General features: G+C 44.7%; 1 protein-coding gene across 8 annotated transcripts in view; it reads left to right on the forward strand.

Moving 5' to 3' along the window:
- Positions 1-24443, forward strand: part of TNS2 (tensin 2) — a 183979-nt gene that overhangs the window by 145606 nt on the left and 13930 nt on the right. For 7 of the 8 annotated variants that reach the window (XM_061614590.1, XM_061614592.1, XM_061614595.1 and 4 more), the window contains 9 exons: positions 1413-1525; positions 2940-3000; positions 3124-3202; positions 6550-6679; positions 8741-8806; positions 12257-12373; positions 13825-15075; positions 18171-18318; positions 22697-23580. In XM_061614590.1, coding sequence (XP_061470574.1) covers positions 1413-1525; positions 2940-3000; positions 3124-3202; positions 6550-6679; positions 8741-8806; positions 12257-12373; positions 13825-15075; positions 18171-18318; positions 22697-23580 — 2849 coding nt within the window. The remainder of the gene's footprint in view (positions 1-1412; positions 1526-2939; positions 3001-3123; positions 3203-6549; positions 6680-8740; positions 8807-12256; positions 12374-13824; positions 15076-18170; positions 18319-22696; positions 23581-24443) is intronic. The other variant, XM_061614598.1, reaches the window with a different exon arrangement.

Genomic DNA, 24443 nt, shown 5'->3' on the forward strand with positions numbered 1-24443 from the left:
AGACTGGAGGCATGAGTAGCCCTATCTGGACTCTGACCTGGTAAACATAAATGTTCCTCCAGACACACACAAAACGTTCCCTGTTCATAGATAAATAGAGGCTGGAGAGGAGACTTGTAGCCTAGCCTTTCTCCTTAAGATGCTGGCTTTCTAAGCATGGAGAGGTTTTCTTCTTTAGGAAGTACAATAAGAATAAAGACCCACAATATGCAAAAGGTTCTGTATTGAACTCAGTAATAATAATATAAAGATACACAATTACAAGTCCAAAAGAAATGAAATCTATAATGTAGTCATGAATTAATCATGAATAACAACTAGGGATGGGGTTCGCTGCATGGTTCCGATCTGTTGGCATTCCTATAGTCCGTCATTTGATCCCGATCTGCCCTTTTTTTGTTCCTGCTTGCTCTCGCACGTGCCGATTCGATCTGCTGTGCGCGTTTTTGGGTGATTTGATCAGCAGTGGTTGTTTTTTGGTTGCCAGAATTTTGTAGTTATCAGCGTAGACACTTAAGTACATGACAGTATTTGACATGGTTTTTTGGCTGCGGGAAAAACATTGCGTAATAGGTAGCTTATGTGAATCCTAGACCTAGACAAGCTAAACAACCAAGTGATGATAAGTTATTCCTTCAATAAATTCTTGCCGTTTTGTCACCGCAGCCACAAAATCCATGCCTATTACAGCTGTGGCCGGCAGCAAGAAATAGGTGCTGGTCCGAAAGGATGGTGAACTATCGAATTGGAATCTGGTGCCAGGTCCTATTTAGCGGATACTCTCACCCATCCCTAATAACAACACACTAGTAGATACAAATCTGTTTGACTAAATGTCTTCTTCAGACCTTGTTATAAATATACTGCCCTTGGCAAGAGTGCAAGTGCAGAATTCCTCTTACGACTGATATATGCAGCTGTTTCCATTTGGTGATTTGCTTTGTAAATATTAAATCACTGTAACCATTAACGTACAAGGCTGCTTCCAATAAATGGTTTTTGGCCAATATAAGAATGTTAAGCAAGAATACTGTTTCTTACATAGGAACTTTTTTTCCATTTTGTATCTTTATATTATTATTACTGAGTTCTATACAGAACCCTTTGCATATTGTGAGTCTTTATTGTTCTTTTTGTATTTCTGTTTGGACCCTCACACATTGTTGGTCTTTTCTTCTTTGGGAAACATTCCACTTTGTGGGACCTCAGCTGAAATGAGAGGTGACATGACAGAGATATGGCTTTCCTGTCTTTCGGGAAACTAGAGTGCTGTTATGAAACAGGGAGTTTAGAGGCAAAGGGGTAGAGGAGGAAGTAGGTGTGAGGTCTTCAGATCCAAAATTTCTTTCAGGTGCCCTGTGGGTTTGCCTAAGAGCTTGTGGCTGACCCTTCCCTCTTTTCCCCATGGACAGGTATATCCACTATTTTAGTGGGCTACTTTCAGGCACGATCAAGATGAACAGCAATACCCTGTTTCTGCACCATGTCCTGCTTCCAGCTATCCCTACTTTTGAGGCTGGAGGAGGTAAGTGCCACAGCTGATATCCAGAGAACATCCCTCCCCATCTAATGCAAAATAGGCACACGTATGAGTAAACCCCTGCTTAAATCTGAGCATGCTCAGTCTCCACTCAGCTATTTTAGCCCTCCCCTTTTAGGGTTTCTCCCTCCAGCTAAAGATTTCTTTGAACTTTTCCAAACCTTGGGGTTTTTCAAGCCTCTTGTGCGAGAGTCGTTACATATGCGACAGCACCCACAGCCTGAACATCGACAGTAAAGGGAGTGATAATAAACATATGGAATTCACTACCATAAGATGCAGTGATGGCCATGACTTTAGATGGCTTTTAATGAGTTAGACAAACCTATGGAAGTGACATCTGTCAATGACAGTTAGTAGGGTTAGGTAAACGAGAAACCTCCATTCAGACAGTGGAGGCTGGTTCATTAGACCTTAGTCTGCCCTCAGCCAGCCCACCCTGCCTGCCTTCCTATTTACAGCCAGTATAGTGAGTAGCACTGGGCGTCTGCTTCCTCCTTCTCGGTCTCAGTGTTGCTCTTGTGGAACTCAGCTGGGAGGAGGATGGGGACAAAACAAATTAGTTGGCTCGATTGGCTCTGGCTTTGTCTACAGTTGGTCTCCCTGACTTCTGCCCCAATGGACACCAGCCATCACTGCATTCAGAGGCAGTGTGCCTTTGAATACCTGATGTTGAAGGCATGACACGGAAGAAGGCTGTTGCTCATGTGCCCTCCTTGTTTTCCCAAAGTTATCTGACTGGCCACTGTTGAAAATGAGATGCTGTTATCAGTGGCAGGGCTCTCATGTCCCTAAGCATTTGCTAGGACACATAAGAATGCTAGCTCTACATACAAGTGAGCTAGGCAGATTCTTAAGGGTGTGTGTGTGTGTATGTCACAATTCAAGGAGTATCCACAATGCTGGAAGTGGAACACAAGCCAAAGTTCTTATGCTACTTATAGCAGTTCCAGTTCCCACAAACTTTCTGAGTGTGTGCTCCAGAAATCTGTGTATGCAATGCCAGAAGCGGGGTTGTTGAGTGAACCCTGTGTTTATGCAGGCAAGTTGTAATGATGCAAATTTGACATATATAGGGCATTGTTTACAAAGGGATGTGCTGAATTTTTAGGGCTAGGCTCAGAAGCGAAAATTGGTAGAGTATGTGCAGATAGGTGAAACCATGTCTCTGTTGGGAATTGGTGCACATGCCCACTTTCCTTATGAAATGTGTTTCCTAGGGGAATGAATGTGTGCCCTGCACTGTTTCTGACTTCATCAGAGTTCTCCGTACCCATCGACATCCATGATTCCTTGTTGGGGCAAGAGTTACACTGATCTTCTGGCATAGAACTGCGATGTTCCTCCAACCTTGTTGTTCTCCAAACCTGTGTTGTGTAATCCATCTTTCCTTTCTTAGGTTACCAGCCTTTCCTAAAGATCTATCAGTCCATGCAGCTGGTCTACACTTCCGGGATCTAGTGAGTATGATTGCGTTCTCTCTAGGGCAATGCCTAGATCACCCTCTGGAGCCTTCTAGGATTAGGACCAATCTCCTTGTGGCTTTGATCCCAGCAGTCTTTGTGTTTCTCCATGTCTTGCAGCAGCCTCCATAGTGCTGGTGGAACTCAGAAGCTCTGCATCAGCCTGGAGCCAGCCTTGCTGTTGAAGGGGGATGTCATGGTGAGTGCTGCCAGCAGCTTAGAATGTAAGGGTGGAATACTGGACTAGGTGGGCCTCTGTCTGATCCAACAAGACACTTCTTTATGTTCTTAAGTAAGAGTCCAGACCAGCTACGTGAGTATGCACTCTTAGTTTTTAAATGGAAAACATGCCATTACATCAGGGTAGCCAATGTGGTGGTGGCCTCCAGATGTTGTTAGACTGCCACTCCCATCATCCCTGATCATGGGCCATGCTGGCTAGTGCTGATGGATGTTGCAGTCTAGAATGTACCACATTGGCTGCCCCTGTGTTAGATGATGGGAATTCTGTCATTATTTTTTAAAAACAAAACAAAAATAATCCACTAAAGTCATCCACCCTGTCTCGCTGCATGGCTGTTTTTTCCAGAGAACTGAAGTTGGCTCAGAGGTGCTGCTTGTAGTTTACCTGTTCATCTCACTTTTGTCTCTGGTCAACATGTTTGCATGTTTTTATATTATGTCTCAAAAATCTGTTTGAGTGGAGATGACCAGGGCAGGGGGTGAGGTGAGAAAATATGTGGGTGTACCATGAATAGAAATGCCTCTTTCTCAAGACATTTTCAACACCCTTAAAATCCTGTACTATTATCTCTAATTATCAATAATGAGAGCCACTGTTTTATTATACAGCCACGAGAGTGCCTGTGTACTATAGCCAGCATGGATTTTTCACATTCCACAATGTTAAATTGAAAATACCCCCATGCCATTCTGACGCTTCCCATAAGCTCATTTCAAAACAAAACCTTACAAACCGTATAGTTCTGAACTCAGAAACGCTTGCTTAACAACCCTCTCAATTTTCATGGCGATACACAAAACAGTCAGAGAGAATCGAGAGTTCAAAGTCTAAAAAGAGAGAAAAAAACTCAGAGCCCTTTTGGACTTTTTTCACTGAGAGTTCTCATAATCTGTTGAAATTCATTAAAAATCAGCCATATTCACAGAGTACCTGTAATCCTAATACTGACCTTGCCCCATACTCTGACCTTCATCTTCTGCAGTTTAAAAGTTAAAATAAAGGTCTGGCTGATTTTTAATTAATTTAATAAATTTTGGCTGGCAGCATGCTCAGTAAGAACCAACTGTCAGAATTCTAAACGCCAGACTCACAGCTGCTGGGCTTGTCTAATCAGGGGGCCACACCCACACCAGACTTTGATTTCACTTGAGACAGTCATGGCTTCCTTCAGAGAATCCTGGGAAGTGTAGTTTGTGAAGGGTGCTGAGAGGAGACTCCTGTTCCACTGAGAGAGCTCCAGCGGCCAGACTGGTTTAACAGTCAGCCACTCTGATTGAAGGTCTGTGAGGGGATCAGGGCGTCTCCTAGCAACTCTCAGCAACCTTCACTAACTACACTTCCCAGGATTCTTTGAGAGAAGCCATGACTGTCCAAAGTGAAATAAAGGCCTGGTGTGGATGCGGCCAGGGACAGCTTTGCTTTAAATTTGGGTGGGAGGCTACATGTGCTTGCTGTAGAATAAAAAGGTGGGGAAAAGTCTGAAAAAGAATGATACTGTTCACAATGTTTTCCTTTTGGAAAGGGGCTTCCCTTCTGCCCAGTGCTCACCCACCCAATCTCCTCCCCCTCCCACTCCCTGCCCCTTCCCTGGGTCAGTGGTTGACTATGACCTGGGAGACCAGGGTCCGAATCCCTACACAGCAACTGACTGGGTGACCTTGGGCCAGTCACTGCCTCTCAGCCTCAGAGGGAGGCAATGGTGAAATCACCTCTGAATACCGTTTACCATGAAAACCCTATTCAAAGGGTCGCCATAGGTGGGGATCGACTTGAAGGCAGTCCATTTCCATTTTCAAACATGATTGCCAAGAAATAAATCCCATTGAACTCAAAACGTATGCAAATGATCAAACCCTCCCTCCTTTTGCCTCCCTGCTATCCCCCCCTCTTGCCCCTTCCCTCCCCCTCCCCCTCCCCTTCCAATCCCCCCTTCCCCTTCCTCTTCCTCCTCCCCATGGTCAGTTTTACCTATCTTAAGCATGATTGCACGGAAGTAAATACCACTGAACTCTATAAGCATGCAAATAATCAAACCTGCCCTCCCTCCTCCTTCCTTTGCCCCTCTCCAATACACTCCTTCCCCTTCCCACTCCCACCCCTCCTCCCCCATGATCAGTTTTTCCTATCCTAACCAAGATTGCATAGGAGTAAATCCCATTGAACTCAATAAGCACGCAAATGATCAGACCTGCTTTTCCCCTCCTTCCCCTGTCCTCTCCCTTCCTCCTCCCCTCGCCTCTTCCTCCTCCCCTGCCCACTCCAGCCCTCCCTCCCTCCCCCCTGGTTAGTTTTACTATCCTAAGCATGATTGCACGGGAGTAAATCGCACTGAATTCAATAAACATGCAAATGATCAAACCTGTCCTCCACCCCTCCCCCTCCTGCCTGCTCCCCTCCCAGTCCTCCCCTCTGCGTTTCCTCCCCTCCCTCCTCCTCCCCTTCCCATCCTCTGTGGTCAGTTTCACCTATCCTAAGCATGATTGCAGGGGAGTAAATCCCATTGAACTCAATAAACATGCAAATGATCAATCCATTCTCAGCAAACTTGCACAGGATCCTATTTCTTACCTCCTAGATTAAAAAGCAGGGAAATTCACTAATAGGCAAAAAACCTTGCGGTTTAAGAACGTTCTTAAACCGCAAGGTTTTTTGCCTATTAGTGACTAGTGACTAGTGTTGGGACTAGGATTTGGGAGCAGGGTTCAAATTCCCAATCAGACATGAAACTCACTGGGAGACCTTGGGCTGGTTACCAGCTCTCGGCCTAACCTATTTCACAGGGTTGTTGTAAGCATAATATTGAGAGAGGGAGCATCATGTATGCTGCCTTGAGTTCCTTGGAAGAAAGAAGTGGGTTATAAATGTAATTAATAAATACAGTAAATAAGTCAATTTATCACTTCGACTGTTTGTCACACAGTTTAAAGTAGCTATAAATACTTGCAGTTTAAGTTCTTTTCCAGTCTGGCAGCAAAGTAAGTTTACAGTGAATTCTGTATTGCACTCCTCAGTTTTTCCTTTTAAATCATATAAAATAATTATTACTGGATCACAGGAGAGTTCATCGTCCATCAGCTAAGGTGCTTTCCCTTCAGTGTTTCTTGACCATGAAAAGAATGCTATCAAATGTGTACACAATCTGTGGGCTCAGTGTGTGTGTCTCTACGTGGTTGTGCCTTGGCAGCTGCCTGTTGCCCTGTGTGCATGTGTGTGGAGTCGGGCAATGGCAAAAGTGTGCATGCCAGCTGCAACAGCTGTGCTCTCTTGCAACTCATGTGCTCATTTCCCCTCCTTCCCTGCAGGTGAAATGCTATCATAAGCAATTCCAGGGCGCCGAGCGGGATGTGGTGTTCCGAGTCCAGTTCCACACTTGTACCATCCACAGCTCCCAGCTCTGGTTTAGCAAAGATGAGCTGGATGAAGCCTGGAGAGGTGAGGAGGAGGCCCAATTCTTGGAAACAAAGAAACAAAAACTAAAGATGAATTTATTTCAGGATGAGTTCTTATAGGCAAGAGCCTATTCATGACACAGAACTCATCATATGCTTTCTGCATAAGACCAAGGACCGAGCCACATGTTCTATAAAATTCCATGGTAGGGTCCTTCCCAAAAACTATGAAAAACTCACTGCTCATAGACATTGGGGAAAGAGGTAGGTCAGAACCTTTTCTCCCTGATGTGCTAGTTTTCTACATAAAGGGAGCATTCAAAAATTGAATTCAGCCTAAAGTGGTAGAGGTTAGATTTTGCTGAACCTCTAGCTTGGTTCTAACATGGCTACTCTTCTAGAGTCCAGTTCTGCAAGGTCCCATTATAGGGAGCGCCTTGAGAAAGGCTTCAGTCATAGATAAACCTCTCCTGTGCTGTGTACAAGTCAGTGGAGTAAGTGGGGCGGGGAAAAATATCTTACAGGTGTTGTTGGTCTTATAACCACACATATCTTCCTTTAAACATATCCATATAAGATAGCCCATGCCCATTTGTGGTGATGGCACTTCTGTAAAGGAACAAATCCAAAGTAGTATTATATTCTAAAGAAATGCGCCTCTGCCCATATACAGAGTGCTCCCCGCTTACTGCTAAGCTACTGCAGCCTATCTCTACAGACACAGAATGAAGGAGCAGGTCTGAACCTTGACACCTCCCTCTTTAAGCACTGTCCCTGGTTCGCTTGACAGCATTCTGAGAACACAGTCCCAAAATCTTTTAATGTTTATCATGGTATTCCTGTACCATTGCTAAAGCTTAGTTGGTGCTGCATATCTGATACGACCTGCTCACTTTCATGCTGATTCACACAAGCAAGCAACCAAGAGGATCTGGTTAGAGTGAGCCAGGAATTCTGCTGAACTCCGTACCATTCACACAGGTTGCCAGATGATCTCTTTATTGAGCATTCATCCTGATTCATTTGCACAAATGATTTCCGCTGTTTATTGGGTATTCATTCTTATTTGTTTGCAGAGAGGTTATATGATATCACATCAAGCAATTGTTACCCCACTCTTTCCAGTGTATTTCCCCATCACTTATTGAAAAAAGTACCATTTTAAAAAAGCAGTTTTGTTGTGCAGCAGCATCAAATTCACTTCCTGCTTAGGTTGACAGTGGCACTCTGGGAAGAGATGTGCTGTGTTTTCCTTGAAGGTGTTTACATGGGCAAGTGATAGTGGAAGGGGAGGCCTCCTCTCAGGGCACATCCACACTAGAAACTGGTTTACCTGTCATTTCATCTTCCCACAGAACCTGGGAATTATCGTTCTGTGGAATAGATTAGATTTCTAATTAGGGACAGAAACATCTGTCAGTTTTGCTTCTCTCAGTTTCTCATTTTTGAATCCTAAATTGAGTTCTCTGCATTTCTGCGGCAATTTGTGTTTTTTTTTTAAATCATCATGAAAATTCTTCAGCATTTTAGTACAAATTTCTCCTAATAAACCCATTTTTGTATGCAGTTTTCACTAATGTGCACATTTTTGTAAGTAAGTTCTCCTAATGCATGTTTGTATGTTATTTGTCACTATGTATTCATTTTATGCACACTTCCCCCGTCATAATGCATTTTTGTAAATATTGCTCGGTTCGAGAACTGGATTGCAAAATTCTAATAACTGCGAACTTTGAAGAATGGCTATGTTCTGATTCTCATATTGTCTTGGAAAATGCGAATTTGATTAATTTGGCTTTAAATATGAACTGAATTCTTCCTCATCCCTATCTCTGCAAGAGAATTCTTAGCACTTGAGTTTCCAGAATTCTTTGGACTGTTGAAATGGTGTGAGCTGATACAGGTTTGCAGTTTAGATAAAGTTTTAGGAGAAGGAGATTGTTCCTCTTTCCATAAGAGTGGTAAACCATGTTTAAGTGTTTTTCAAACTAAGGTAAATGTTTGCGTGAATGTGGCCTGTGATGCAGGTAATTTCTCCTGGCTTATCAGAGTCCAGGCACCACAGTCAGGCTATTCACCTCTTATCTCTCTTTGCCTTCCCTAGATGAACGGTTCCCCTTTGAAGCAAGTGTGGAATTTGTCTTCTCTTCCAGCCCAGAGAAAATTAAAGGTGAGTGGAGAAATGAGTTGGAGGGAGATGAACAATTCCTGGTTGATTCCGGGACATGTGCTAAAGCAGGGCTGGGGAACCTCAGGCCCGGGGACCAAATGCGGTCCTCCAAGCCACTCTGTCTGGCCTTTGAACTCTCCCTAGGCCACGCCTCCTCTCCCCAGGCCACAGCCCTGCTCTGCACCCTCCTCAAGTGTTTTTGCCTGGCTGACGTGTCCTTGAACTATGATAATGCCCCTTGCTTGCCTGGATGGAGAGATATGTCTGTAGAACCTCCACCACCATCTGACTTTTGCATGGCTGGAATGTAGCCTACTGTGAAAAGACAAGAGTCGCAACAGTTGCTTCATCCACTTTTGCCTTTGGCCCCCACCAACCATTAGCATGCAGCCCCTAGAAGGTTGGCCATGATGGGATGTAGCCCTTCAGCTGAAAAAGGTTCCTCGACCTTGGCCTAAAGGCACACAAGAGGCAGCAACTTCACTGAAGCTAAGCAGGTCTGCATCCGGTCAGTGCTTAGAATGGGGGACTGTTTGAGAACCGGACATAAGCAGTTTCACACAAGAAAGGTGGCATGTAAATGTAAATAAAAAAATTAGAGGGACACCAATTTGATCTGGAGCATTTGTATAAAGTGCATTCCAAACACAGCTTTTCCTGCTATTCATTGCTAATGTTTGGTGGTGGTGGGAACCAGTCTACAGCACGTTGCCTTGCCTTTGTGCTTCCCTGGTGATGTGGTTGCCGGACAGTGCCAGAACCTGTGCCCGGCTCCCTTAGAGCGAGTCTGGCAAGCTGACAGTGCCACCAGCCATGTATGGCAAGCTCAGCTCAGTTTCAGTTTTCCTGCAAGGTGTAATGATGGCTACCAGCCTAGATAGCTTTAAAAGAGGATTAGACAAATTCATGGTGGATAAGACTATCAATGGCCACAATGGCTATATCCTACCTCCACTGTTGGAGGCAGTATTATATGCCAGTTGCTGAGAATCACAAGTGGGGAGAGTGCTGCTGTGCTCAGGTCCTGCTTGTGTGCTTCCCATAGGGGCATCTGGTTGGCCACTGTGAGACCAGGATGCTAGACTAGGGGTAGAAACACACTCACAGTTCTGCTGGTTCCAGTGCATTTCCACTTCTCTCTTCTGCAAATAGGAGCACACTATGCTAATCAAACCCATCCCTTTTTACTGTAAAACCCAGTGGGAGCAGTTTGAGTGTGTGTGTTTTTTAAATCAGCCTCAAAGAGATGTTATGATTGGTCGATCAGCCCTGTTCCCCTCCAGGTGTGACTAATGGAAACACTTTGCTGTAGGCGACTAGTGTGTTCGCAGCCTTAATAGGCCTTTGGTCTGATCCAGCAGGGCTCTTCTTATATGTCCTTAATCAGTCTTGTGTTTCTGGTTCCTTCTTGGGGATGCAAGAACTGGGGTGGGTTATCAAGCATCTTGGAAGGCCGCAATTGATGGCTGGTGAACTGTGTTTGGCTTCTTGTACTGATGTGGCTTTAGAGAAACAGTGCCGTTTGGAAGCGTCTAAAGGTGCTTTGGCATCTTTTTTTGGTGGGGAGGGGAGTATGTCTTTTACTTTGCCTAGAGTGATCTTTCTCCTAGCACACCAGATGAATAGAAACTCCCTTCGGCCCTGCAAACATTGCTAGCAATGAAAGAGGGAATGAGTGAGCATTGCCTGTCGATCTGGATCAAAGCATTTCCTTTTGCTGTAAGCTCTCTGGGCTTCCCATTCCCTTGGTATGGTTAGTGTTGTGTGTATTCCATAATTGCGGGGGGGGGGAGCACTACACAAACCACAACAAGATAGGCAAACCACAAGCTGATCTTGGACAGGAAAGCTTATGCCTGGAGAATGAAAGCCATAATAAACTTAGGTTTGATTTAAAACCTTCCTGGGGTAGAGGTGGGGGGTTACAAGATCTTATATTCTTTTACTTCAAATATAATTTTCTTGGGAATATTCCTCCGGTATTGTGGCATTTTCCAGCAAGAAGTCTCAGAATAGCTTACCAGTGGTCTTCCACCCAGGCACTGATAAGATCCATATTTCCTTAGCTTCTCTAAAGCTTTCGCATCAGACAAACCACTGTGCAGAGAAAAAGAGGCGAGATCAGCACATAAATCCTATATTGTAATGTATTTTTTAAAAAATCTGTAAACTACCATTCTAAATCCAGATGACTTCACTTTGCTATCGCTAGAGATTGCTAATATTCCAAAAAACTAATGGCCAATCAACTTGGTGTTTTATTAGGAGAATGATGACTCCAGGGGTTTCTTTAGATGCATATATCAAGCTTGGACTAAGACTGGGGAGACTCAGATCCCCAAATTCCTACTTAGCCATGATGCTCACTGGATGACGTTGAGTCAGTCACTGTTTCTCAGTCTAACCCTGACTCACAGGGTTGTTGTTAGGATGAAATGGGAGGGAATCATGGACACAGCCTTGAGCTCCTTAGAGGAAAAACAATAGAAACATAATTTGAAAACTTAATAGGATATATGGGGAGAGGAGAGACAGAGTATTTATACAGTGCATATATGTGTGTTCTGTGTGCAGGTTTACTTATTTATTTAAAATATTTGTAACCCAGCCTCAATCAAAAATGATTCCAGAGCGGGTACAGGCAGAATAAAAGACTGAACTTTAAACCCTTAAGTGTGTCAAATTCCAAAATGCCATAAATATCAGCAGGGATACAGAATTCTTCAAAGGTACTGAGTGGCTTCATCCTTCCAAATAAAATTCACGGCTAATATTGTATAAGTAAGCAGTTGTGTTTTGAGCTGGTGCTGAAAATAAAAAAAAGGGTTGGTGCCAGATACGCTCCTGTGAGGAGGGCCCATGTTCCATAATCAATGTGCCACCATAGAGACTGGCCATAACTGCACACCCCAGCAGGATCCCTGCCAGAGGAAGAGAAACCACCTAGTCTCAGGGATAGTCAGATTTTGCCCTGACCTCTGCATCATCCCCGGTGGCAGCCTTTTATTTTTCTGACTGGAGAGAATGTCAACCATTCACTGACACAGGAGAAAGTAAAGGAATGCACTGGAATTACTCTTTGGGTGAGGGCTCAAGATCTGCCTGCATAGCCCCATCTCAGGTTCCATTGGGAATCCTGCTTTTAAAAATATAGATGATGATTTTTTAAAATGTTTTTATTTATTTATTAAATTTATATCTTGCCCTTCCTCCCAGAAACATTGTTGTGAACCTACAGAAAAGCCTGGGTTATCCAATTAAATAAATACACACATCAACCTCTTATAAGTCTTCTGACACATAAGGACGATGTGCAGCCATTGGTGACCTTGTCTGATGTATGGAATGAGAGTATGTTATCCAATCCAGGATAACATCAGTATGTTATCTAGAATGGACTTATTCCTTCTGATACTTAAGTTATCTGGTTCTTCCTGTCTCTTTCCACAGGCCGTGAGACCTACAGGGACAATGCTGCTGTTGCAGTAGATTACAATATCTCAGATCCTGTAGTGCGCTGGGACTCCTATGAGAACTTCAACTTGCACCATGAGGACAGCCTGGAAGGTACATAGGGGCCGATCCCAGTGAGACATTCCTGCCGTGTCTTCATAACCCTTAGACTCCTATTGCCACACTGTTTTGGGTGAAAAATTCAGCATCCTGTGAAACTCAGCTTCCAAGTTTCTAACTCATAAGACTGCAAAGACTGAGTTGAAATTAGTTTGTAGTTGATTCCTATTGAAATCTCAAAAGAGGTGGCTGTGGGAACTTAGTAGCATTTATTTTGGTCAGAATCCTGGCCTTAAATGCCTTGCCTTGCTCCTCTCAGTGAGTAAGGGAAGCAAAGTAAGCAAATGTGTATGGATACAAGTTTCAGAACTGAGCTTTCATTGGTGCAGAATTTGGGTTATCCGGGCCCAGAATTTTGCTGTTCTTTTGCACAGGCTACCCGCATACTCTGCTTATATCTAAAGATGGACAGCATTGCAGTTTTATTTTGTTTTGACAAAGATGCATAGGGCAGCTTTCTGTTGTTGGATCTAAGGCTTCTTCCAATCTACACTGTGCGCTACAATTCAATTAGCACATTTAAACTTGACAAGAGTCCCTGCATAGACATTCCGTTGGTTCCACTGTGTTTGCACGTGTGTGTGTAGGACTCAAATACCTTCCTTGATTTTTAAACAGGCGTTGATATTTCAGAGTTTGAAACCCTACTGCAAACAGGACAATGAGAATCCTCCCCACCACCTCCCAAACATCTGGACTATAGTGACTTTATTTGCTCCCAGGAACTGTAATTCCAACCGCTGGCTTCTACACAGTCAACCCTGATTACAGTTTCTTCCTAACATCCACTTAAAGTAAACTCGTTAAAAACTAAAATAAATAAAATACCAAAGGGAGTAATCAAATGGCAGTTTAATAGTTGTGGCATGTCTGCATCAAATGCCAGAAAAACTTCAACAGTATGGAATAAAATCCCCCCCCTTTCCCAGCAAGAGCTGATGTTCAGAGAAAGGAGGCCATCTTTTGGAATGTGGTTTTTTTGTTTTTTTCTGTTGGGAAAGAGTGCCATAAATTTTGGGGATAATGCATAATGGTGAGTTGGATTGATGGATGGATAACTAATGGCCTCTCTCAGAGCTGTGTATATACAGTATAGGGAAGAAAATGTACCCTGCTCCGGCCATGCCTTAGTGGACCATCGCCCTCTGCTGGATTAGGCATGAATCAATTTCAGCATGTTCATTAAACCATACAGTGGCAGGAGAGAGGCAATAGTTTTCAAGATGGAAATAATTTCAGGGAGAGGCTTTGTTATCCATGCACACATATTTCTTTTGTCTCGCTGATGCTTCGGGTGAAACAGGTTTTGCATGTTTTTGAAACAGTAGAAGAAACCTGAATCTCCCAGTGATTCCAGACCATACATGCAGTGTGAGTGCTGAGTTCCTCTACTGCACGGCATCCCCTGCTTCCCACCTGAGTAGTGTCCCACTTCTCCTTTGCAGATGTCTTGCACACCCGGGGCCCACTTGACGGAAGCCTCTATGCCCGGATCAAGAAGAAAGGTGACCTGAGCAGCTTCTCCTCCACCACCAATGGCAGCCCCAGCAGTCCAGAGTCCCCTCCGCAGCAAGGTGGGCGCCTCCTGTCTATCAGCAGCGACTCGGGGCACTCCTCCATGCTGACCGAGAAGGCGGATGACAACACGCCACCGTCCCGGCCGCAGCCCACAGCCGCCGAGAAGGAGGAATTGGACAGGCTCTTGGGTGGATTTGGTGTACAGACACGGCAGCCGAGTGAGGGGAGCTGTCCTCATGCCATTTCTTCCTCTAAAGAAAGAGAAACTGCCATTTTGGAAGATGAGCTTTCAGACATAGGTCATCCAGGAACCCCCTTTTCCTACCAAACTCAGCGCTCAGGCCTGACCCGCCATTGTTCCTGTCACCTTGGTTACCGCTCCCACAGCCCTGAGAGGCTTCACAATGTGGCCTATTACAGACCTGACGGCACTCTGGAGCGGCGACAGCCCGTCTATAATGGTGGGCACTCTCATCCCCATCCTGAGGGATATGAGGAGAAACGGCAGGTGTTTCGCTCACTTTCTGAGGGCATACAGCCCCACGCCTATCCCTTCAGCCATGAGCCACTGTCCCCTCACAGCCCTAGCCGACGGGAACATGAGGAGCTACTCATCTTGGAGGACCCACCCACTTTCTTATGCCCCTGCCAAGATTGCCAAGAGATAGCTCGTGAAGAGGCGAGGCTGCCTACTGCTTCTTTCTACAGCCTACGTCTGGACAGGGAACCTGATTTATGGGGGGTGGAAAATGCAAGACCCTCACTGCTTCATCATCCCCTCCACCGGGGTGGGCAGCCTGTGCCTCTTCTAATGCCAACTACGTATGGGCACCCCCATGGGCAACATCAAGCTTTTAACTTTGAGCCCAAGATGGTGGCAGCACACCTGGGCCATGGTTACCCAGCCCACCAGAGGTCAAAGGCGATGGAAGAGAATGCTGAGGCATTTCCTTACCCTCGCTATGGTCCCCCTTACCGTCCAGTACCATCATATGCCTATGGAAGAAGCCCAGCGAAGTCCTGCCTTTCCCCTTATGCCTCAGGATACTTGGGATCTCCCCACTCAGGCTCCATCTCGCCAACCAGCCCACTATATCCGCCAGCCAGGAAACATGGGTATGAGCCTCCAGAGAGCAGCGATGGATACCTCCCGCCAGCCCCTGTGGAAAGGCCACGCGGTGAGTGTGACTGGCACAGAAGAGGGTGCTGTGTTTCCATGCTAGTGGGAGGAGGCGTCCCAGGGAAAGCTGCAGTGTGCATAGCCAAGGGGCCCTTTTCCCCCACGCTCAACAGCCATGGATGCTGCATTGCGGGACTAGAGAGGAGCCAGGAATGTTGTGCTAGGAAAAAGGGAGAGGATATGCAGAAACCTAAGGTCAGGGATGGGGAACCTCTGGCCCTCCAGATGTTGTTGGAGTCCAACTCCCATCAGCCCCATGGCCAATGGCCAGGGAAGGTGGGAGTTGTAGTCCAGCAACATCTGGAGGGCCAGAGGTTCCCATCCCTGATTGAGGCACTGGTCAGTAGAAAGGGGCCATAGCTCAGAGGCAGAGTACGTGCTTTCTGTGCAGAAGGTCCCAGCATCTAAGTTTGCAGGCACAGAAAGACCTCATGTCCTAGACCCTTGTTCTTCATTGGATGGCCCAGTGACCTGGCTCAGCATGAGTCACCTTTGCATGTGTATTGAATGTCCCCACCCTTTCATAATAAATACAACAACTCATATATTCAGGCTTCTTTCGATTCACATAGCAGACACTGACTGCAGAAGCGAGTTTTTTTCAACATAGAATTTGGAGCAAAATTTAGTTTTGGGGGATTTTTTAAAGTGAAATATAGTCCTCCCTGTGGATTTGGCTTCATTTTAAGAGAAATGGTACTGTGTTGGCTGATGGCCCATTGAGACTCTTCCTTGCCACCACCCCATGGTGACAGGCTTGGCCAAGCCATTTGAGGCTTACGCCAAGGAGCCTACATGCAGGTAAATGTTACTGCTGCTGCTACTACTATTACTACTTCTGATTATCATTAGCTAAACTACAAACAAGCCTCAGGTTTATATCAGTCACAACTTTCTCCAAAGAATTCTGGGAACTGTCGTTTGGTGAGGATGCTGAGAATTCTATTAGAGATCCTTACATTTCCCAGACTTCTCTGGGGAGTAGGAATGGCTGTTTAACCAGTTATTTTGTTTTATTACATTTCCTATGTTGCCCTCCTCTGATCACACCTCCCCCGCTTAGCTTTATCTTCACAATGGCCATGTGAGGTAAGTTGGGTTGTAAAGAGTGGCCCAAGATCACCCAGTGAGCTTCATGGTTGTGTAGAAGTTTGAACTTGAGTCTCCCCAGTCCTAATTTAACCATAGATATCCACTGGAATTTGTCCAGGGCTGCGGGACAAAGTAAATATTCCAAACAAGCAAAGGCAACTAGCATCAGAAAACAGGTCTACCATTTGTGGTAGATCTGATGCCTGAGTGGTGGTGAAACCTGGCCTCTGAGAAATGGTCTGCCTTGCCCTTGTTTCTCAATTGCTTGCTGCCCATCTGTGGGTAGATATTATTATTTAATGCATTTATTTGTTTGTTTGTTACATTTATACCCCACCTTTCTTGTCATGATAGAAACCCAAGGTGGCTTACATATGGTTCCCAGGCTGTCTCCCATCCAGGCACTGACCAGACCTGACCCTGCTTAGCTTCAGCAGGGACCTGGCCTCATGTGCCTTCAGACCATAGCCTGGGACCTGGGCCTGGGATATGGCATCCAGGTGATGGTTTTCCACTCACTACTGAGACCCTCAGGTCTTTCCCTGGCGCCTTTCACCCACCCAGCCTTCTAATTAATTGCATTGCTGATACAATCAACTTCCCATACAGCTGCACTTTCTTTTCTTAAAGAAACCCTAACTCAACACACCCAGTAGCAGCCCTGAACTACATTTGAAGATTCTGTACACTGTTCTAACTCCCCCCTCCCTTCATCAAAATGGGTACAACAATATTGGTTTACTTTGCAGGGCTGGCTTAAACCACACTCCCTCAGCCACAGCCTTGCAATATGGGTATAATCATGTTGGTTTATCTGCACTGGCATTCACAGAGTAATCTATAAAATGTTTACAAATCCTGGCCGGGGGTGGGAGTGAATCAGTTTTTTGAAATAAGAAAAATCATGGACTCTCTGCTGCTGCCTTTCATTTTTTTAGGTGACACACTGCTCCTCCATCATAGACTGAAATCCAGGATTCCTGCCTTGCTTTCTGTGAGGTGGCAGCAACTGCTTCACCAGGGAAGACCAGCATAAAATGCTTCAAAGCATAGCAAGAAGTCCTTTCTCTAGAGCAGCCTTTCCCAACCAGTGTGCCTCCAGATGTTGTTGGACCACAGCTGCCATCTTCCTGACCATTGGCAATGCTGGCTGAGGCTGATGGGAGTTGTGGTCCAACAACATCTGGAGGCACACTGGCTGGGAAAGGCTGGCCTAGAGTCTGGACACAATGGCTATTTCACTCCAGCCATCTCTTTGTCTAATTGGCTAGATCTCCTTTCCTAAATGCCAATAACGGCAAATGAATGAAGTCATAGCAGAAACAAACAAACAAAATCCCTGAAAGGCGGGAGCAGGCTAGTTTTTCACAAAGTTAATGAGAATAGCGCCTACATGTTTTGCTAGGAACAAATGCTTTTTTAGAAAGGAAGGAAGGAAGCTGGGAATCGGAGTTATGGCTCATCTGGAAGGGGGAACTGCCCCCTGTCCCTCCGCCCCCAGACACCTATGAATCCAGCACTCTAACCACTACTCTGTACTGTTAGGGTAGAGACACACTGTTCTGCTGGTTCCAGTGTGTCTCCACCTCTCTTTTCTGAAAATGGGGGCACCTGAAGATAGTCAAACCATGTTCCTTTTTACTGAAAACCTGGTGGGAGCAGCTTGAGCACATTTTTTTAAAAAAAATCAGCTTCAAAGAGATTTTGCAACTGATTGGCAGATCAACCCATTGCCCCTCCAGGTGTGACCAATGAAAATGCTTTGCTGTAGGTGACTAGTGTGCTCACGTACGTCTAAGTGGTTCTATCCAAGAACAAAGTCAGCTATCAAACCCTGGGCTTTTGCTGCCATGATGCCTAGGCACCAGGGATGCAGTTAAAGGGACCATTTTACCTAAGGCCCTGGGGTCTGGAACCCATTCCATATGAGCATATCAGAATGGCTTTGCAGTGTTCTGGCTGACTGACCACGTGTGTCTCCTGTCCCCTTCCTTTCCACAGAGCTGCAAGACTGTAAGGAGTCCGTGCCCTGGCCAGATAGTTCCAGCGCCATGCAGCCACATCGTCAAGAGGCACGAGCTGCTTGTGCAGACGTGGCTGGCTCTCCCATGCCAGTCCACACCAGCAGTCCAGTATTCAGCAGTGACAGGTGCATTTGCCATAGAAAAGAAGGCTTCAAATGTTTCTTAGCTGAACCTTCACTACAGTAGGGCCCCACTCATACTGCAGCTTAGGTTCTAGACCCCTGCCGGAAAGCGAAAACTGCCGAAAAGCGGATCAGCTGTTGCATGGGGGTTTGGAACCTAAGCCGCTGATCGCACCAGAGGAGGAGAAGATCAGATCTTCCCCTCCTTGGGCGTGATCAGCTCGAGTGGGAGACTGATCACGCCAGAAGAGAAGAAGATCAGCTGTGGCAACCTACAGCCGATCTTCCCCTCTGGCGCAATCAGCTGGAGTGTGCGAGTCTGACCACCCCCGAGGAGGAGACCAACTGTAGCACACTACAGCTGATCTTCCCCTCCTCCGGTGCGATCAGCTTGAGCGAGGGAGTCTGATTGCGCCAGAAGATCGGCTGTAGTGAGCTACAGCCTATCTTCCTCTTCTCTGGTGCGATCAGCTGGAGAGCAGGGAGCTCCAGCCCCCCCTCCAGCTGATCGCCCCACTGGCGCCATATTAACGGAACACCGAAAAGCAGGGTGCTGAGAAGTGGGGCCCTACTGTATTGCTCTTTTTAAAGTCAAAACCAGCTGTGGATCATCCTGCAGGGCCATTAGCTGTAGCTGAAGATCAATAGTTTGAACAGTGTTCCAGAAAACTCATCAGATTCCTTGAAGCGTATTAGAGGTTCCTCAATAAAAAGATCAGCAATGTTCCTGAATAGACAGCCTGCCCTCCCACTAGTCTTCCCTTGCAATTTGCAGCCACATTAGTAGTGCTGGGTCTGATTCAGGGCAAGCTGGCAGCCAGGAAGCAGGTTGGTAGGCAGGTCAACAGGCTCAGGCAGAGCAACTGTGCAATTCAATCTGGCTCTGAACAACAAGGTGCTCAGACTGAAGGCCAAACTCAACAAGATGCCATTCACACAATTAGTACTTGTCAAATCAAATCAAATCAAATTTTATTATGTGGTCATTGACCCGATATACAATTGATTATTCAAAAGAAATTAAAACAAATAAGACAGGACAATACAGGATCAACATTTATAGAACGTTGTTCTAGTATAGTTAATCTAAAATTGCCTTTTTACGTGAACTCTGAGCTGCATTTAAGAACTGAGCAACTGATTCAGTGATATGTTTATCAGTGTCAGACATAAGATGGATCAGGAGCGACTTTGTAGATCTACCAGAAAAAGCTTCAATATGTGGAGAAATAAATCTAGCACGAGCATCTTTATATAAATCACAGGAGAGGAGAACATGTGCAATTGTTTCGACCTCCCCCTTTTTGCAAATACAAAGTCGCTTTTCATATGCAATTCCTTGGAAGCAGCCCTCTAATAACGCTGAGGGGAGGCAATTAAATCTGGCCCTGGTAAACAGCTGACGGAAACCCAGAATGGTCAGGTTAACAAGATAGGCCGCACGATAAGGGAAGGGAGAGCTAAGACCAAAGAGGAAAGGGGAACAGGTTTTGCGAGCACTGGCTGTTGTATATTGGAGGGCCATATCTTTTTTTTTTTTTTTTTCAATAATTTTTATTCAGATTTTCATAAAACATACAAGACAAAATCACAAAACATTCAAAGACAAAAAACAAAATCAAAAATAGTCAAACAAAAAGAAAAAAAGAAAAAAACAAACAAAAATAAAAAATAAAGAGTAAAATATTGACTTCCCATTTGTCAAAGATCAAATCAGTTATAAGTCTATGATATATAACAATCCTGTCTCTTAAGTCATATTATAAAATCACTTTCCTCCAGTAGTTATCTTACTTAATCATCAAATCTCATAAACATTACTTTATTCTTTCCACAAAAAGTCAAAGAGAGGTTTCAATTCTTTAAGAAATATATCTATCAATTTTTTTTTCCAGATAAGCATATCGATTAATCCATCTCATTACTAATTATGATAATCTTATTGTCATAACCATAGTCAAAATAAACATTTCAATTAATCCATCACATCAGAATCTGTTAGGTTCAATAATTTCAGTAGCCATTGTTCTATTATCTCTATTAGTTCCATTTTCCATCTTCCATCTTCAGTAGTCTTGTTAAGTCCAGTAATTTCAATATCCAATCTTCCATTATCAGTATTCCATAATAATCTTGCTGTCAAAGCCATAGTCATATAGTAAGAGTCTGATGGGGATTACCTCTATCCCACATATTTTCTTGCCATCCATTCTGAATAGGTTGCTGAAATACTGCTGTAAAATCATATCTCTGTTCTTTTTTTCAAAATACACTGGGTCATCTCTTAAAAGTTTTTCCATTGTCACATGGCTGCAGTTAATTCCATAGATTTTCTCTATATTGGGCTCCATCACATCATTCCAGTCCAGAAGATTATCCATGCCATTGATAACTTTATCTCTAGAATCTTCATTCATTTCTTCAGAGATAACATTGAGTTCCAAACAATAGATTTTATTTCTAAAGTCCATAGACTCCAAATCTTGTTCCTGTTCCACGTTGGTTCCAATCTCCGGGATCTCCTCTCTCACAGGGACCCCTATTCCAGTCTCCAGGGTCACCTCTCTCACAGGGACCCCTGTTCCAATCTCTGGGGTCTCCTCTCTCACAGGGACCCCTTCCAGGGTCACCTCTCTCACAGGGACCCTTATATCTTTAATCTCCTGCTTCATTTTACTCAATTCAATTTTCATTATCTCAATCTCATCCATTATTTTCTGAAACATAGTTATTTCCAGATTTTCAGCCACTTTCTTAATTGCCATTTTAAAAGAAAAATATAGGAAAACCACTTCTTATTTCAGCAACAATTGGGTTAATACTCCAAACTTGGTGACATCACAGTATAAACAGAGCAGACAGCCTTATCTCTCCAATAGTTAAGTAAACAAAATGCAGTTCCCAGGATCGAAACAATTAATGGCAATCGTCAAGAAACAGATTCGTCAAAATAAAATAGACCAAAAAGAGAGTAGTCTCAAAACAGTATAATATTTTTCAAAATAAAAATCTGGAATAGAAATCCCTCTTCTGTGTATATCTTTAGAATGCAAATCCAGGACAGCTTTTTGCAACAAAAACAGAGATAAGCTATTAATTAGTGCGTAGCAGAGAGAAGTTATGGCTCCCCAGTGAGATGTCAAAAACTGATCAATCTGGCAAATCTCTTTTAAACAGCAACAATTTAAGTCAAGTAAAAGAAAAATATAGAAAGAAGGGTGCTTGCCTGTTAGTGCGTTCTCTCTTAGAAGATAAGGTGAACGTTCGCTTTATCAGATAGAGCTTGCTGTTAAAAATCCGTCCCACCTTCGTCGGCTGGACCTCGTCCCATAAATTAATGAGATCTGGTCGTCTCAACAAAAATAGGCTTTGAGGTTAATCTCTTCGTTTCTCCCTACCCGGGAGAAGTTTAATCAGTCAAAAAAAAAAGAAAAAACTGACTGATATATCTGAATAAGCTTCTTTTGAGGCAGGAGCCCGTCTCAAAAGCAGGCACAGGCTAAGTCACCCTTCCCGGAAGTCCGGAGGGCCATATCTTTGATGCGCTGATCAATGGTAAAGTTAGCTGATTCAAGATTCATGGAGGAAAGTAGGTCCAATGATAAGCCAAGAAGCTTTACTTTCTCATTAAATTTTTTGGACCATAAGCTGGAATAGGAGTCTTTCCAAATTAGATTTAAGTAGCCTAAGGACGGACCAGCATAGGCTACTTTAGTCCAGAATCTAAAAGCTTACAACCAAGCAGAGCATTCGATAGAGTTTAGTCCGGTTTCAAGTCGGAGGCCAGCTGCTGTAATTAGTACTTGTGTGAATGGCTTTTAAAAACTAAACCGTAGATCTGGATCAGACTATAGTGGGATTGGGGGGAGAGTTAAAGCTCCCTAACTCCACCTTTTGTGTGTGAACTCTAAATATCTGAAACACTGTTTTATTGTTTTTATTTTTTTATTACTGTAGATGTTGATTGATTGTTTTTAATATTTCTGGTTTATTGTTATTATTACAGGCTTGTAAACAGCAGCTTGCCTGCATGTGGGAAGTCTAGAACTTCCTTCAGGCAATGAGGCAGAAAAACTTTACAGAATTTGGGGTGGTTGCTCAGTTGAGCTAGTACAACAATTTTGTGGGCTGGAAAATTTTGTTTGCATCTGTGCAGGGCTATAATTTTTGTCTGGGAGCCACCTTGGCAACTCTTACTGGACAGAAAGGCAGCACACAACTTGAGTAATAATATTCTGTAGTTGTTCACTATGCTTGTGTGTTGTTATTTTTCAGATTTGAATACCTGTGTTCCTCCCCCCACGTCAATACGGACGTGTCTTTCTGTATATGACAGGAGTTGTTGTCAAAATTTACTAATTATATGCTTGCTACCTCACAGCCCTGGAATCCACAAGCACAGCAACAAAGCCGCCAACCCCCCTGAAAATGTGCTCCGGGCAAGCCCTGAGGAGCTGGCTTCTCCTGGCTGGAAAAGAGGCCCAGAGAAGATGGCTTCTTCAAGCAGTCCCACACAGACTCTGTCCCCGATGCAGGCCTTCACGCACCTCCCCGCCTTCCGGCCACAAGCTAACGGAACTTCCCTGAGGCTTGGCCTCCAGTCACCACAGCCATGCTCCCGTGCCCACTGTTCCTCCAGTCCACCCCACTTAACCCCCTCGCCCACAGCCAAACATGGCATCTTACCAGAAGACCTGCAACACCACAATGGTTCAGAGAGATCTAGCCCCCATGAGTCATCTGCTGAAGATGCCTTGGGACCTCAGCTGGGCCCTACGGTGGAGAGACAGGCCCAGAGGAGCAGCTTAGGCGCTTCCTGCCACAGCCAGCCGCCTCTGCCTGGCTGCAGAACTGTGTCCAGCGCTCCAGCCTCACCTCAGATCCCAGCAGCCTATAACGGGCGAGTGCAGGGGGACAGAACTGAACCCGAGATGAGAGCTCTTCTCCGGTGCCCTAGCAGCAGCCCCTCTCTTGGGCCCTACTCGATCAGTGTTCAACCACCAGCTCTTGGCTGTGGGTTTGCTGACATGCAGGGCTCACCAACCCCAGCCTTCCCCATTGCGACGGCCTATTACACAGGTGTAGAGAGCAGCCCCACCAGTCGGGACCAACTCTGTGAGCCACAGCAGCCGCCGCTGCCTGAAAAACATCATATACTTGCAGCCAGGAACTGGGAGAGGAGCTCGCTGCCTGGCCGTAGCCCCGGCTCTGCTCACCATGTTACCTTTGCACCTGGTGTGCCTGATGGCAACACATCTGGCCCAGGTAACAGCTTGGTTCGTAGAATGCATGTTTGGGGTGGATTTTAGCTCCATGGGTTCGTTTTTAACCTTTGATCCTGCTTCCTTAATGCCCACTCTATTTGTTGTTGTTATGTGCCTTCAAGTCGATTACAACTTATGGCGACCCTATGAATCAGCGACCTCCAATAGCATCTGTCATGGATCACCCTGTTCAGATCTTGTAAGTTCAGGTCTGTGGCTTCCTTTATGGAATCAATCCATCTCTTGTTTGGCCTCCCTGTTTTTCTACTCCCTGCTGTTTTTCCCAGCATTATTGTCTTTTCTACTGAATCATGTCTTCTCATGATGTGTCCAAAGTATGATAACCACAGTTTCATCATTTTATCTTCAAGTGATAGTTCTGGTTTAATTTGTTCTAACACCCAATTATTTGTCTTTTTCGCAGTCCATGGTATGCACAAAGGTCTCCTCCAACACCACATTTCAAATGAGTTGATTTTTCTCTTATCTACTTTTTCACTGTCCAATTTTCACATCCATACATAGAGATCGGGAATACCATGGTCTGAATGATCTTGACTTTAGTGTTCAGTGATACATATTTGCATTTGAGGACCTTTTCTAGTTCTCTCATAGCTGCCCTCCCCAGTCCTAGCCTTCTTCTGATTTCTTGACTATGGTCTCCATTTTGGTTAATGACTGTGCCGAGGTATTGATAATCCTTGACAAGTGCAATGTCCTTATTGTCAACTTTGAAGTTACATAAATCTTCTGTTGTCATTACTTTAGTCTAATTGACCTTCAGCGGTAATGTTGATATGTTCCATTTCTTTCTTGACAATTTCTAACTTTCCCTGGTTCATGCTTCTCACATTCCATGTTCCT

This window comes from Rhineura floridana, chromosome 3 (genome assembly GCF_030035675.1).
Source record: "Rhineura floridana isolate rRhiFlo1 chromosome 3, rRhiFlo1.hap2, whole genome shotgun sequence".
Classification (NCBI taxonomy): Eukaryota; Metazoa; Chordata; class Lepidosauria; order Squamata; family Rhineuridae; genus Rhineura; species Rhineura floridana.